We start from the raw sequence: 14,481 nt of genomic DNA, 5'->3' as shown, positions 1-14,481 counted from the left end.
TATAACCTAGCGAAGTAATGGAAAAAATAATTGGTAAATGTGTCATGACATTCTTGAATCACCTAATACTGATCAAAACCACTCTTGGTGATCTTATGGACAAGTATAATCTAAGAAGTCCCCAAAATATAATCTCTTACCTGGTCAAGCTCAAAAAGTTCAAAAGACACCCATCTACCAATTCTAAAGATTTACTGTTTTGCAAAACTTGGATGTCCAATTTATATCTGAGCTTGCAAAGTTTAAACGTGCTCCTGATAACTAATCAATGAATACATCTATTTGTATTCATTGATTAGTTATCAGGAGCACAAGTCCCACTCCCAGTCTGACCTTTCTGTCATGGGCCTCCTCCAGTGCCATAGTGAGGCCCACCAGAAATTGGAGGAACAGCACCTCATATTTCGCTTGGGCAGCTTGCAGCCCAGCAGTATGAACATTAACTTTTCCAACTTTAGATAGTTCATCTGTCCCTCTCTTCCCGTCCCCCTTCCCAGTTCTCCCTCTGTCTTCCTGTCTCCACCTATATCCTTTCTTTGTCCCGCCCCCCCTGACCTGCTGAGTTACTCCAGCATTTTGTGATACCTTTGATTTGTACCAGCGTCTGCAGTTATTTTCCTACACATCTATTTGAAGCCCATTGATCAATCAGCTATAGTTGGCCCGAGGGTGATTATGCTAGAGATTTCTTGCACTGATATTGTGAAAGATGTGATTATTGATTTTTCGATAATTGTTTTTCCTTTTTTTCCAGAATTTGCAATTTCGTAACTTTCATTTGTGTTAGGAACAAACCCAAAACCGAGGTTTTTCCTTTGCCTTCCATTTGGGAAGGCTGAAATCTCATGGTTTCAGCCTTGATGTTGAGAGCTATTCACTTGAGTTCTCTAGTTCCAACTTTATATCCACATCTGGATTAAGGTCATACTCAATTGTTATTTGTGGAATGCATATTGAATTTTGACGAGATTATTGGTGAGTTGCTATTTTTTTATGTTAAGCATAGAATGTAAAGACCACAAGATCATCTTGGTCTATTTCACAGAAATTCTAGAAATCTCATGTGATTGAGTCTTTATTGATAATTCCCAGAAGTCAAATCATCTGACTAAATGCTCCAACAATTGTTCATCCAGCTAGGTTAATTCCCGGAATGGCGGGACTGTCGTATGTTGAAAGGCTGGAGCAATTAGGCTTGTATACACTGGAATTTAGAAGGATGAGGGGGGATCTTATTGAAACATATAAGATAATTAGGGGATTGGACACATTAGAGGCAGGAAACATGTTCCCAATGTTGGGGGAGTCCAGAACAAGGGGCCACAGTTTAAGAATAAGGGGTAGGCCATTTAGAACGGAGATGAGGAAAAACTTTTTCAGTCAGAGAGTGGTGAAGGTGTGGAATTCTCTGCCTCAGAAGGCAGTGGAGGCCAGTTCGTTGGATGCTTTCAAGAGAGAGCTGGATAGAGCTCTTAAGGATAGCGGAGTGAGGGGGTATGGGGAGAAGGCAGGAACGGGGTACTGATTGAGAGTGATCAGCCATGATCGCATTGAATGGCGGTGCTGGCTCGAAGGGCTGAATGGCCTACTCCTGCACCTATTGTCTATTGTCTAAAAGGTACACAAACAATCTGTTGGAGGATCTCAATGGGTCGAGAGAAAACAGTTAAAGCTTTGGGTTAAAGTATCAGTTGGTCTTCATCATCGTTGGAGGATCAACTGCGAAATAATTTGGATTAGGTTCTCCAAGACAGACAAAATTGTATGAATTTATAACTCGTAATTTCCTTAAATCAAGTAAGCATATTTTACTGGGGAGAAGCAGTATGACTAACATCAAGATTTTTTCTTTAAAAGCAACCATGTTTGTGGACTACTTTACCACTTTTACATAGAACATAGAATAGCATAGCACAAAAACAGGCCCTGTTCACCCGAGTTCTCTAGCCCACAATGTGCTGAACATGATGCCAATACCAACTTTTACCTGCCTGTACAGAATCCATAACCCTCCATTCCCTGCATATCCATATGCCTACCCAATAGTCTCTTAAACGCTACTGTCGTATGCTTCAACCTGGCAGCATGTTCCAGGCACTTACTACCCTCTGTGGGGGGAAAAAAACTTGTTCTGCAAAACTTTAAACAAATGGATATGATGAAGACAGGGAATCCAGAAATTAATTGTCCTAATGCCGCAGACGTCTGATACTGCGATTTAGATGGGGCCTTAAATAATAAAGTGATGGAGCAGATTGTTACAGCTGAGACTATAATGCCATCTTGTGGAAGTCTGAATAACTCAAATATGATGGGGGGGGTGCGGTTGCTCTTTGGGAGAAGGTATATTATATATTGCACCTCAACAAGAACAGAGCCTATGGTTATCAAGTGAGTTAAGGTTACTATTGGGTAAGGGTTCATCAAGCTTGGCAAGAGGTGGGAATCTGACTAATTTTAGGATGGAGATAGGCTATGTTGGTTTATGGTATGAGACCTAGCAAGGCAGAAGAAACAAAAATTTGAGAACAGACCAAGGAGGATGGCAATGCTTCATGGTCATCTTTATGGTCAATAGTTAAATTCAAAGAAATGTGGTCAAAGAGGCTAAGTAGAAGTAGAAATTGTAGTATAATATGGCTTAAAAAGACAGTTCCAGGTTCCTGGTTACAGGATTTTCCAATGATATTGCGATTTTTAAAAAAAGGGAGTTGAAATATTTTATAAAGAAATAATTACAACTGTGACGTAATGGAAAAGTAACCCAGATAGCTGCATAAATTACATTATATGTAAGTATAATAAGTACTGCCAAAAGTACAGTAGACATAAAATGCTGGAGTAACTCAGCGGGACAGGCAGCATCTCTGGAGAGAAGGAATGGGTGATGTTTCAGGTCGAGACCCTTCTTGAGACTCAGACTGCCATAAGTACTGTCTGTATCTCTTGTTCCAAGAGATGTAATGCTGAGGCTCTATAAGGTGCTGGTCAGGCTACATTTGGAGAACTCTTGAGTAAATTTGGGCCCCATATCTGAGGAAAGACGTGCTGGCTCTGGAGAGGGTCCAGAGGTGGTTTACAAGAATGATTCCAGGAATGAGTGGGTTAGCATATGATGAGCGTTTGACAGCATTGGACCTGTACTCGCTGGAGTTTAGAAGGTTGAGGGGGGACCTCATTGAAACTTACAGAATAATGAAAGGCTTGGATAGAGTGAATGTGGACAGGATGTTTCCACTGGTGGGACAGTCTGGAACCAGAGGTCATAGCCTCAGAATTAAAGGGCGCTCTTTTAGAAAGGAGGTGAGGAGGAACTTCTTTAGTCAGAGGGTAGTTAATCTGTGGAACTCTGCCACAGAGGGCTGTGGAGGCCCAAGTCAGTGGATATTTATATGGCAGAGATAGACAAATTCTTGATTCGAACGGATGTCAAGGGTTATGGGGAGAAGGCAGGAAAATGGGATTAGGAGGCAGAGATCAGCCATGATTGAATGGTGGAGTAGACTCAATGGGCCGAATGGCCTAATTCTACTCGTATAACTTGTGGACTTTTCCCTGACTCTCAGTCCGAAGAAGGGTCTCGACCCGAAACGTCACATATTCCTTTTCTCCAGAGATGCTGCCTGACCCGCTGAATTACTCCAGCGTTTTGTGTCTCAATGGAAAAGTTAACATGAGTTAAACTGAGGTATTAATAAATACCAGTCACAATACTGGGAGGGTCTTGGAGACCCCCAAGTAATTAGAGGAAGACCAAACAAACGAATATACAGGCAAATCTACTGTGCAAAAATAACAGGGCGATTTAAGTAGGAAAATATTATTAACAGTACTAATTGCCATGGAAATTATGCTGGAAGTATAAAAGATGCAGAATTCTTAGATTGGATGCAGGGAAATTTTTATGGAGCACTAATGTGTTTTAACAAGAGAGGTGGTTCTTAGCTGTTTCAGGGAGTAAATTCATCAACAAAAAACAAAGTGCTGGTGGAGCTCAGCACTTCCGTGGAGGCTAGACATGGTGCTGGAGTATGAAGAAGGGTCCTGACCCGAAATGTCACCTATCCATTTTCTCCAGAGATGCTGCCAGACCTGAGTTACTCCAGCATTTGTTACTTCTGTGGGGGGAATGGATAGACAATGTTTTGCGCTGGGACCCAAAACATTGTTCATTTCCTGGTCAGGCTACGTTTCGGGTCGGGACCCTTTTTTATACTGATTTTAATCGGGAAGAGAAATCTGGAAAAGAGAAGTGGGGTACAGTAAAATCTGGCAAATGATAGTGTGTGAGTCGGATAGGAACTTGCTGGAACTGATATTCCCAGGTGCCTACTACCCTTGACCTTTTTGCTGGTACGTTTTTGCAGGTACTGTCGGAGTAACCTGGATGAGTAACTGAATGCACTTTGTTGCTGGTCCACACACAGAAACCATTGTGCACTTATGGTGGTGTGAATGAATATTTCAGCTGGAGCACACTACACTGCGGATAGCTTGATTTTATCACAGTCTTTCTGCTGACTGGATAGCACGCAACAGAAAGCTTTTCACTGTACCTTGGTACACATAACAATAAACTAAACTAAGTAGGCAACTTTATGTTGTCTGGGGTTAAGCTTCTTAAAGAGTTCTTGGAGCTGCATTGATTCAGGCAAGTGGAAGGTTTGCTATCATGCTCCTGAACTGTGCCTTGCAGATGGTGGAAAGGCTTTAGGATGCTGGGAGGTGAGTCATTCACAGCCAGAATCCATCTTGTAGCCATCGTACTTCTGTTGCTAAAGATGGGCACAAATTGCTGGAGTAACTCAGCATCTCTGGAGAGAAGGAATGGGTGATGTTTTGGGTTGAGGCCCTTCTTCAGTCCAGTTGAGGTTTGAGTGAATGGAGACCTCCAGATGCTGATGGTGGGAGAAAGAAAATGGTGACAGCAATGCTTCTGAACCTCAAGAAGAGGTGATTGGAATGCTCTTGTGGAAATAGTCAAAGCCCGATAGTTTTTGAGATGCACGGTTTACGACTTGTAACTTAGTCATTTAGGTCTTACTGCATAAAGCCAGATCATCTCATTTGCTGAATTATGAATGCAATTGAATGTCGTGCAATTGTCAGCAAGCAGCCCAATTTCTCACCTTACGATAGAAAGAAGGTTGTTGATGAAGCAGCTTCAATATCATTGGCCCCTGGACACTGCAATGAGGAAGGTCTGCACTGACATCCTAGGTGATTAAGCTCCAACAATCAACCACCACCCACTATGCAAACTATGGCTCTAATCATTGATGAGTTTTACCCTTGATTCTCGTTGACTTCACGGTTCCCTTGTGTACTAGTGGGAGTCTAGGACCAGAGGTCATATCCTCAGAATAAAAGGACATTCATTAAGTCAATTGATATCCAAGGCAGAGAAAGATAGATTCTTGATTAGTACGGGTGTCAGAGGTTATGGGGAGAAGGCAGGAGAATGGGGTTGAAAAGGATAGATCAGCCATGATTGAATGGTGGAGTAGACTTGATGGGCCAAATGGCCTAATTCTGCTCCTATCACTTATGAACTCCCTTCTGTCAAAGGCAGTCACTTTCACCTCATCTCATTATGTTCTGGAATTTAGTTCTTTAAGCCAAGTTTGGGCTGAGGCTGTGGTGAGGTCTGGAGCCAAATAAGCCCAGCAAATTCCAAACTGGATTAGTTTTCTTGCACTAGTATGGGGATCATTAATACATAAATAAATTCAATAAACAAATACAGGAAACCCTCATAATAAGACCACGGATGGCGTTTGTTATTGCCGATTGCCCGCTATAACCAGTTTAACCCTAGGCTGGGATGGAAGAAGCGTGGTGTCAGGAGTTAAACAAGTGGGAATTCCTAGACCGTGGGACCGCCAAGTCCCCGGTCCCACATGCATTGCGGCAGGGATGGTACTCACTCTTTATGCTGCTCGCTCGCTCTCTCCCCTCCCGCAACCGGAAGCACATCGTGTTGAGCCAGCTCATTAGGTAACTGGCGGAAGTGGGGGGAGGTGCAACGGGAGTCCCGGTCTGCTAAAACCAAAATCCACTCTATAGAGTTCCGTTATTCCACGTGTTCATTGTATGTGTATCGTGTTACAGGCCCGTTATGCTGCTGCGAATTATGAATTTCCTTGTTCCATTGTCAGTACATGTGACAATTAAACAGTCTTAACTGTTGTTAAGTGCCAATCAAGACGCTGTAAATCTGAAATAAGAACAGAAAATGCTGGAAACATTCAGCAGCTTGGGGAAAAGAGTTAGTGTTTCAAGATGAAATACATTTGACGTAAAACATCAATTCCTCTTTCCACAGATGCAGCCTGAGTGTTCCCATCATTTTCTGTTTTATCACTGGTGCACTGCGTGGTAGGACGCATGGACTTCATGTTAGAAGTGATAAGGATTTTATTTAATTTGAAGGTGTCACAGAACACAAAAACAAGTTTCAGCTGACATTTCTAAGTTTCGTCGACTAAAAGTGAAACAAGTCCCGAAAATAGTTAATGTGAACCAGTTCATTTTACAACCACTATGCCAGGACAAATTTCATCATTTACATTCCTGTTTGCACTGCCAGGTAGGAAATTTCTGAAACCTTTTGCCAACTCTTTCCATTTAAATGATTAAATCTTACTGCCAAAGATTACACAATCGTTTGGAAATGGTTTCAGCAGTTCTTCTGCACCATAACAAACGACTGGCAGCTGAGATAGCAGCAGTTTATATCCACAAAATGTGCATCATTTCAATTTAAAAACTAGAGGAGGTGACGGAAGTTCTTAGATTTAACACGGGTGGGTTTTTTTTAATAGTGTGTCCCCCACATTCTTCATTCTTTTTTTTTCCTAAAGGAGACCATGTCTTTGGTTTCTTGGATTTTCTCGGTTAGCAGTTCCTTTGTTTCCTCCATTTTTTCAGAAAACCGCTCTTTAGTTTCTTCCATTCTGTCTTGTATGTAAACCCTCATCGGAGGCGGAGTGGACAGGTAACCACGGGAGCGGAGATATTTCACTGCAAGCGAAGTTCCTCCCAAGGTCACTGTGTACCTGGCTGGCGTGGCAAGCTACGAAACAGACAAGTACAAATTTGAACAATGGTAAGAGTTGTAAAGGTACACAATATCGGAGATATCAGAGATAGTTTTGTTTAGTGTCGCATGTACAGAGGTGCAGTGAAAAGCTCTTTAGTTGTATGCTATCCAGTCAGCGGAAAGACCATACATGGTTACAATCAAGCTGCCCAGTGTACACAGATGATAAATTGAATAACAGCACACAATGGCGCAGCTGCTACCTCACAGCGCCAGAGACCCAGGTTTGATCCTGACCTCGGGTGCTGTCGGTGTGTATGGAGTTCGCACGTTCTCCCTGTGACCGCGGGGGTTTCCACCGGGTGCTCCAGTTCCCACATCCTAAAGACGTCCAGGTTTGTAGGTGAACTGGTCATTGTAAATTGCACTTAGTGTGTAGTGAGTGGATGAGAAAGTGGGATAGCATTGGGTAATCGATGGTCGACTTGGACTTGGTGGGCCAAAGGGTCTATTGCCATAAGCTGTCTCTCTAAACTAAATTAAACAGGCATGGGAGTGAGGTGAAAAAGAGCAGAATGCTTGCGCGAGGCGTACAGCAGGGATCAAAAAATTGCAAAATATTTTAAAATTTATACACAAAATTACCAATCAAGCCTCTTTTAGTTCAATTCAAAATAAAAACGGACATTACAAAATAATGTGAATATGTCACGGTATACTAATAACATTTTTATTATTTAAATTAATTTAGTTATATAATCTTGCACTTAAATTTAGTATTTACTCATCACAGTTCCATGACTGATTTTCTGGCACTCTTGGTTCCAGCGCTTTGCTGGTTTACCAGCCGGCTATGGGGATATATGTGGCTGGCTCCAGCTGGGCTGGAGTTCTCGAGCCCCGGCCACAGGTTGCAAATTCAACCCACCGATCGGCCGTGGAAGTCCCGATGAGGTCAAAATTGGCTGTCTTGCCCAGCCTAGGTGCCACATTTACGGGGAGACTTCCAGGGCGGGGGATTTCAAGTGGGCTCTCGTAATTTTGTCCGGATTTCAATGATTAGTGGCTATTTCTCGCGGAACCTCTAGCAGAACCCAAGTGTTCTAGGGAACCCCGGTTGAGAAACGCTGCTATACATTGTTTATTTTATTTATTTTATCTTTTTCGATCCGATTTCTCCGTTGGTAAACGCAATTTTGGCAAGGTGAAAAACGCGGAAATCATGCAAAAAGCGCGGAAAACGGATTTTAAAAACAACATAGCATCTAATTGCCCCCAGAAACTTGGAAATAAATTGTCATCTTAAACAGCTACTTTTTACATCATGAAATTGCTGCCGCAGAGCTAAAGGGATAAGATGTTCACTGTACCTCGGTACACGACAATAAACTAAACGCCAATATTTGGACCTAGTGCCAATGAGGTAAGTGAGGAAGATGCAAAATCTAGAGGGGAGTCTGTAAACAGTGATGTCCCTGTGTTTCATGCCCCTCCCCCATCCCCCTTCTAGCTAGCAGAGGTTCAATAATATGCAGGATCCCATATACACAGCAATGAAAAGACCAGTTAACACAACACTCTACTCACCTTGTACAATGCATATGCAGTCAGTGCATTTCCACCTGTGGAATGGTTCAAAATTTGTATTATTCCTTTCGGCGCTCCAACAAACTCAAGGAATGGCACCACATTAACGCCCCTAAAAAGAAAGAACATTTAAAAAATATTCCCCCCAAAAAATGTATTAACAATGCTTCTTCCACAAAGATCATTATCTCTACATGGACGCAAGAAAATATATCCAGAGGTATCGTGTCATATCACGAGAAGCAGAAAATAATCACAGTGGAGGTTTTGCTGCAGGGAAGATTAAAAGCAGCCATACTGGGCACCACACATTGGGAAGGATAGAATGACCTTGAAAGGAATGCATCTTAGATTGTCATCAATGATTAAATCACAAGGTGTAATTACATAAACATTCCCAGGAGTTAAAGTCAGATCGGAGTTTACAAAACATTGGAACAGATCTTTCTCTAATCCGCAAGCTGCTACTGACTGCCCTTGGGACCAAGCTAGAAGGAAGAGGATCGCTCAGGAGCAGTGTTCTGTGGAGAGACCAGCAGGGAGCTGAGGGCAAGGCACAGTGCACAGACTGGCCGATGGCAAGTGGCTGCCTGTGCTTATTCCAAGACTGGCTGCAATAAAAAATCCAAATCGGAGACAGGAAAAAAAATGTCTGGGGACAGCAGGAACAAATGATAATAAAGGAGAAAAAAAGGCCAACAGTTTTAAGAGTTTTGCCTTTGTCCTTGATCAAGAAAATCTGGTAGTTAGCTCGTGAAAAACAAAAGGACTGCAGGAGCTTCCAGGCTAATGTCAAAAGCATTAGAAAAAGGAGAACGTGGGTCCTTTATGCATAGAAACAGGATAACAATGAGAAAAAATGCAAACTGAATTAAACAGATATTTGCTATTTGTCTTTACTGTGGATACAAACAGACTCAGATATAATAAAGAACGGGTGCAATTGAGGAAATGAAAGTATTGCATTTGAGAAGAAATTCTGCCTGAGAAGTTAATATCTAAATATTGAGAAGATCCTAAATATCAGTATGTCTATTACAGGTACTGACCTCCTCACCATCAAAACGGGTCTAAAAGGCAGTCAATATCATCAAAGATCCACACCACCCTGGCCATGCTCCTCTCATTCCACTTCTATCATCGCAAAGAAGGTACAGGAGCCTGAAAACCGTGACCACCAGGTTCAAGAACAGTTTCTTGGTTCAATTCGTTTAGTTTATTGTCACGAGTACAGTGAAAAGCTTTTGTGCGTGTGCTAATCAGTCAGCGGAAAACCTATACATGATTACAATCAAGCCATTCACCGTGTACAAGTACATGATAAAGGGAATAACGCTTGTGCACGGTAAAGTCCGATTAAAGATAGTCTGAGGGTCTCCAATAAGGTTGATAGTAGCTCAGGACTGCTCTCAAGTCGTTGATAGGTTGGCTCAGTTGCCTAAGAACAGGGAAATTCTTCCCAGCAACCATCAGGCTCTTGTGCACTACACAACACTAACCTCAGCAACAATAATCTTTTAGACATTATCTTTGGTTATACTATGGACTTTAATTTTGCACTATTATAGTTACCTAGTATTATGGTTAGTCATTTGTATTTTTGATTGTTATATATTTATCTGTGTGTTATTGCACTTATGGGTCTGTTAAGCTACAGCAGGCATAAATTTCATTGTTCCCTTGTAGTACGTAACAATTAAACGCTCTTGACTATTGGACCTGATGATTTAAGTCTGTAACTTGAAAGAGGTGGTAATAGAGAAAGTGAACACACTAGTTATCAGCTTCCAAAGTTCTGCTGGTTCAGGAAATGGTTCGGGGCAGAATGGAGCAAAAACAAAAGTGGCCAAACTGTTTAAGGAAGGAGAGAGAGAGAGAGAGAGAGAGAAAACACGGAATTACCTACTTGGTCTTGTATTGGTCATTTGGAAAACGATTAATGAAGATAGTGATATCAAGACTTAATTGAACAGAATCAATGCAGATTTATTTAATGGAAAAACTATTTGAAGATTAATGTGGTACATTTGAGGAGGAAACAAGTGGATGTGTATATTTGGTCTTTCAGAAGGTCTTTGATGTGTTTCTACACAGGAGGTTGGTGAACAAGGTTAGAGCACATAGCGTTGAGGTTAATATACTAGTGTGCCTTGTTAGTAGGTCAACAGATAGAAGACAAAGTGGGGGTGCACAGACCCTTCGCAAGTTAGCAGGCTGTAACAGAGGGATTTGATCTTGAGCCCCAATTATTCATAATCTTTAATGATTTCAGAAGATTCAAAAGAAAATTAAGGACAATTTTGAACTCATCAGTAAAGAAAGGAAATATTTGTTGCAGAAGAAATGAAATGGATTCATCTGACTGGTTCCAGAAAGGCTGATCTTTCATATGAGAAGTTAGGTAGACTCGTCTGGATATGGGTCCCAACCCAAAATGTCACTTATCCATGTTCTCCAGAGATGTGGCCTGACCCGCTGAGTTACTCCAGCACTTTGTGTCTTTTTTTAGGTACATTAGGCCTCTGGTCTCCAGAACTTAGAATTGGAGATGAACCCCATACAAGATAATGAGAGGGCTGGTTAGGATGGATATTCAATGAGGAGATTGAAAGATCTAAACTAGGATTAAAATCCTTTCACTCACAATGATGGATCTTTCAAATTCCTTGTCCGGCTGGTAATGGTCACTGATTGCTTCAAACTAAGATCAATAGACTTCTGGATATTGAAGCTATCCGAGATATGGAGATTAGGCAGAATGAAGGTATTTGAGGGGAGTCAGCCATTACCTTGGCGAATGGTGGAGCAGGCTTGGATGGAGCAGGTGAAATGGCCTATTCTGGTTCCTAGTTCAACCTTAAGAGGGTGATATCAACAGCTACCATAGTGTTAAAATCTTCAACTTCCATCAAGAATACTGAGTAGCATACTTGGTGGAGCAACACACAATTTTTTTGTTGTTGCTTTTGTCATCTATTTATTGTATCTGTCAATGCAGCATTGTTTACTCCATGAGCTTCGTCCGAGGAAGGAATTTCATTACACCTTGGTGTATGTAACAGGAAACTAATCAGAATCTGAACTAGGTGGGGGGGGTGTAAGGTGTAAACCTCACAAACCTAACCCCATTCTGGACCATGGGATAGCCTTTATTAATAGCGGTGAACATGGAGATGTAACACAAACCAGAGTGGCTTTAACACTGAATGGGACCTCCTCTCCAGGCTCACATTGCTGGTAAACCTGCCACAGATCCAGAACTTGTGAACCTCTTCAGAATCACAAACATTACATCCACCTGTCAGAGGCAGACAATATCACTGAGCTACTCTACTGCTTCTATATTAAATGCTGCCTGGATTAGCAGAGTCATTAGCTACAAGGAGAGATTGGAGAAACTTGTATTGTTTTCTCTGGAGTGTCGGAAGCTGAGGGGGAGACCTGATTGGTATATAAAGTTGTGGGAGGCGTAGATAGTGTTGAGAGTCAGAATATTCTCTCCCTCCCCCTCAGAGTGGAAATGCCTAAGACTAGAGGACATTGCTTTAGGGTCAGAAGGGCAAAGTTTAATGGAGATTTGCGGGGCTTTTTTTTTTAAACACAGAGGGTGGTGGGTTGCCTGGAACATACTGCTTGATGTGGTGGTGATGGAGGCAGAAACGATAACAGCGTTTGAGTATTTTGGATAGGCCCACGGATATGCAGAGGAATGGAGGGATATGGATCACGTGCAAGCAGATCTTGGCATCACAGACATTGTGGGCTGAAGGGTCTGTTCCTGTGCTGTTCTGTTTCTCTGTAAAGCAAAGCTTCTCTAATCTCTCTGGTAAATTAGAATATAAAATAAATTGCAAATGCCAGAAGTATGGCATATAACAGAAAAATTTGGATGTTTGCATAATGAATCCCATTTTAAACTCTGTAGCAAATTGATTAGCAGAATTAAAACATTATCCTCCCAGCCACAGAGAAAAGCAGATCATAGATGTAATGCTTAACATTGATAATACATAATTCACAATAACTATTCAGGACGTGCTTGGCCTTTAATTGATTGCCTAATTAAACTCCTGATTAAATCTGATAGATGTTCAGTAGAAATCATGTTGTATTAACACTAAGATGAAATCAATTTCTGGATTTCAGACCCCAGTACATATTGTAATCCAACAGTTTGTCTAATTGTTATGCAGTCATCCTATTCCCAGTTACTTGAGTTTTATTGATGATTGATTTAAGCCAGTCACAGTAAATGAATGGGACTGCTCTACATGGACCAGGTAACCTCAGCAAACAGATTTGCCAGCTGGGAAGTCTAAGCAATTCCTTTAGACGTTTGAGTCAGTATACAGCAAAGGGCCAGGACTTAACTGTCGGAGGAAGGCTGCACTTCAGCCCTTCTTGAGAAGGCTAACCTTTTGCCCAATTAGGTTTTCAGAGACCTTCAGTGGTGAAGTGAGGAGCCTCTATATTCAATTGCTCAAAGGGTGACATGGTAGTGCAGCAGTAGAGTTGCTGCTTTACAGCACCAGAGACCTGGGTTTGATCCTGACTATGGGTCTGACTGTAGGGTTTGCACGTTCTCCCTGTGACCACGTGTGTTGTCTCCAGATGCTGCGGTTTCCTCCCACATTCAAAAGACATACATTTGTAGGTTAATAGGCTTCTGCAAATTGTCCCTAGTTTGTAGGATAGAACTAGTGTACAGGTGATCATTGATCAGTGTGCATTCAGTAGGCTGAAAGGCCTGTTTCCATGCTGTATCTCCAAACTAAACTGTTGGGGCTTTATAAGATTTTAATTAAAACTGGCACCAATCTCATCTTTAATCACTGATAGTGGAACTCATGCAAACACTTGCAGCATGAGACTAAATGCAATTGTCACACTTGAGGATTCATTGACCCAGATATGCAAGTCTTTCATGTGTTTGAGCGGGAGCTTGTTGAGAAATACTCCAAATCGTCTCACATTGAATTGGCAGCCCAAGAGCAGATGGGGAATATCTGAGCTGAAAGAGTTACACAAACAACGGCCTATTCATTCCTAATGTCGATATGGAGTTTACACGTTCTCTCCGTGACCGCGTGGGTTTCCTCCGGGTGCTCCCGTTTCCTCCCACCGTCCAAAGACATCTGGGTTTGTAGGTTCATTGGCCTCTGTAAATTGCTCAGAGTGTGTAGGGAGTGGGATAACATTGAACTAGTGCAAATGGGTGATCTATGATCAGGTCCTACACTAACATGATCGAGGAGTACAAATCAGTTATCCAAATGGCACCATGAATGAAAAATGATTTAATGTAACCAGTCTAAAGAATCAGTGCAGTTCTCCTGAGAACAGAGAAAACTAAGATTAGATTTGAAGGAGGTCTTCCTTCTGATAGAATAAACCAGGTGAGATTATTTCCACTGGTTTAAGAGCTGGTAGCTACAGGAACAGCTACATGGCAAAAGAACACTGAGCGGGGAATAAAGAGAGGGAATTTATTAAATGTGTTGGTAGACACAAAATGCTGGAGTAACTCAGCGGGACAGGCAGCATCTCTGGAGAGAAGGAATGGGTAACATTTTGGGTTGAGACCCTTCAGACTGATGTCAGGGGAGTGGGCAGGATAGAGATAGAATGCAGTCGGAGACAGTAAGACAAGTGGGAGAACTGGGAAAAGGGAGGGGATGGAGAGAGAGGGAAAGCAAGGGCTATTTGAAGTTGGAGAAATCAATGTTCACACTGCTGGGGTGTAAACTACCCAAGCAAAATATGAGGCGCTGTTCCTCCAATTTGCGGTGGGCCTCACTGACAATGGAGGAGGAACATCTGGTTGGTCAGATTGGGAATGGGAGGGGGAGTTA

The 14,481-nt window shown here is 42.0% G+C and overlaps 1 protein-coding gene across 2 annotated transcripts in view; it reads right to left on the bottom strand.

The window, feature by feature from the left end:
• Nucleotides 1–6,399: 6,399 nt before the first annotated feature.
• The window catches only part of fam210aa (family with sequence similarity 210 member Aa), a 28,843-nt gene continuing 20,761 nt past the window's right edge, over nucleotides 6,400–14,481 (bottom strand). For both annotated transcript variants that reach the window (XM_078398058.1, XM_078398057.1), the window contains 2 exons: nucleotides 8,630–8,741; nucleotides 6,400–7,075 (listed from right to left, as the gene is read on the bottom strand). In XM_078398058.1, the coding sequence (XP_078254184.1) occupies nucleotides 6,842–7,075; nucleotides 8,630–8,741 (346 nt within the window). In that variant the 3' untranslated portion in view covers nucleotides 6,400–6,841. The remainder of the gene's footprint in view (nucleotides 7,076–8,629; nucleotides 8,742–14,481) is intronic.

Source organism: Rhinoraja longicauda, chromosome 4, assembly GCF_053455715.1.
Source record: "Rhinoraja longicauda isolate Sanriku21f chromosome 4, sRhiLon1.1, whole genome shotgun sequence".
In the NCBI taxonomy this organism is placed as follows: Eukaryota; Metazoa; Chordata; class Chondrichthyes; order Rajiformes; family Arhynchobatidae; genus Rhinoraja; species Rhinoraja longicauda.
This window is presented reverse-complemented; position numbering and strand designations above follow the sequence as displayed.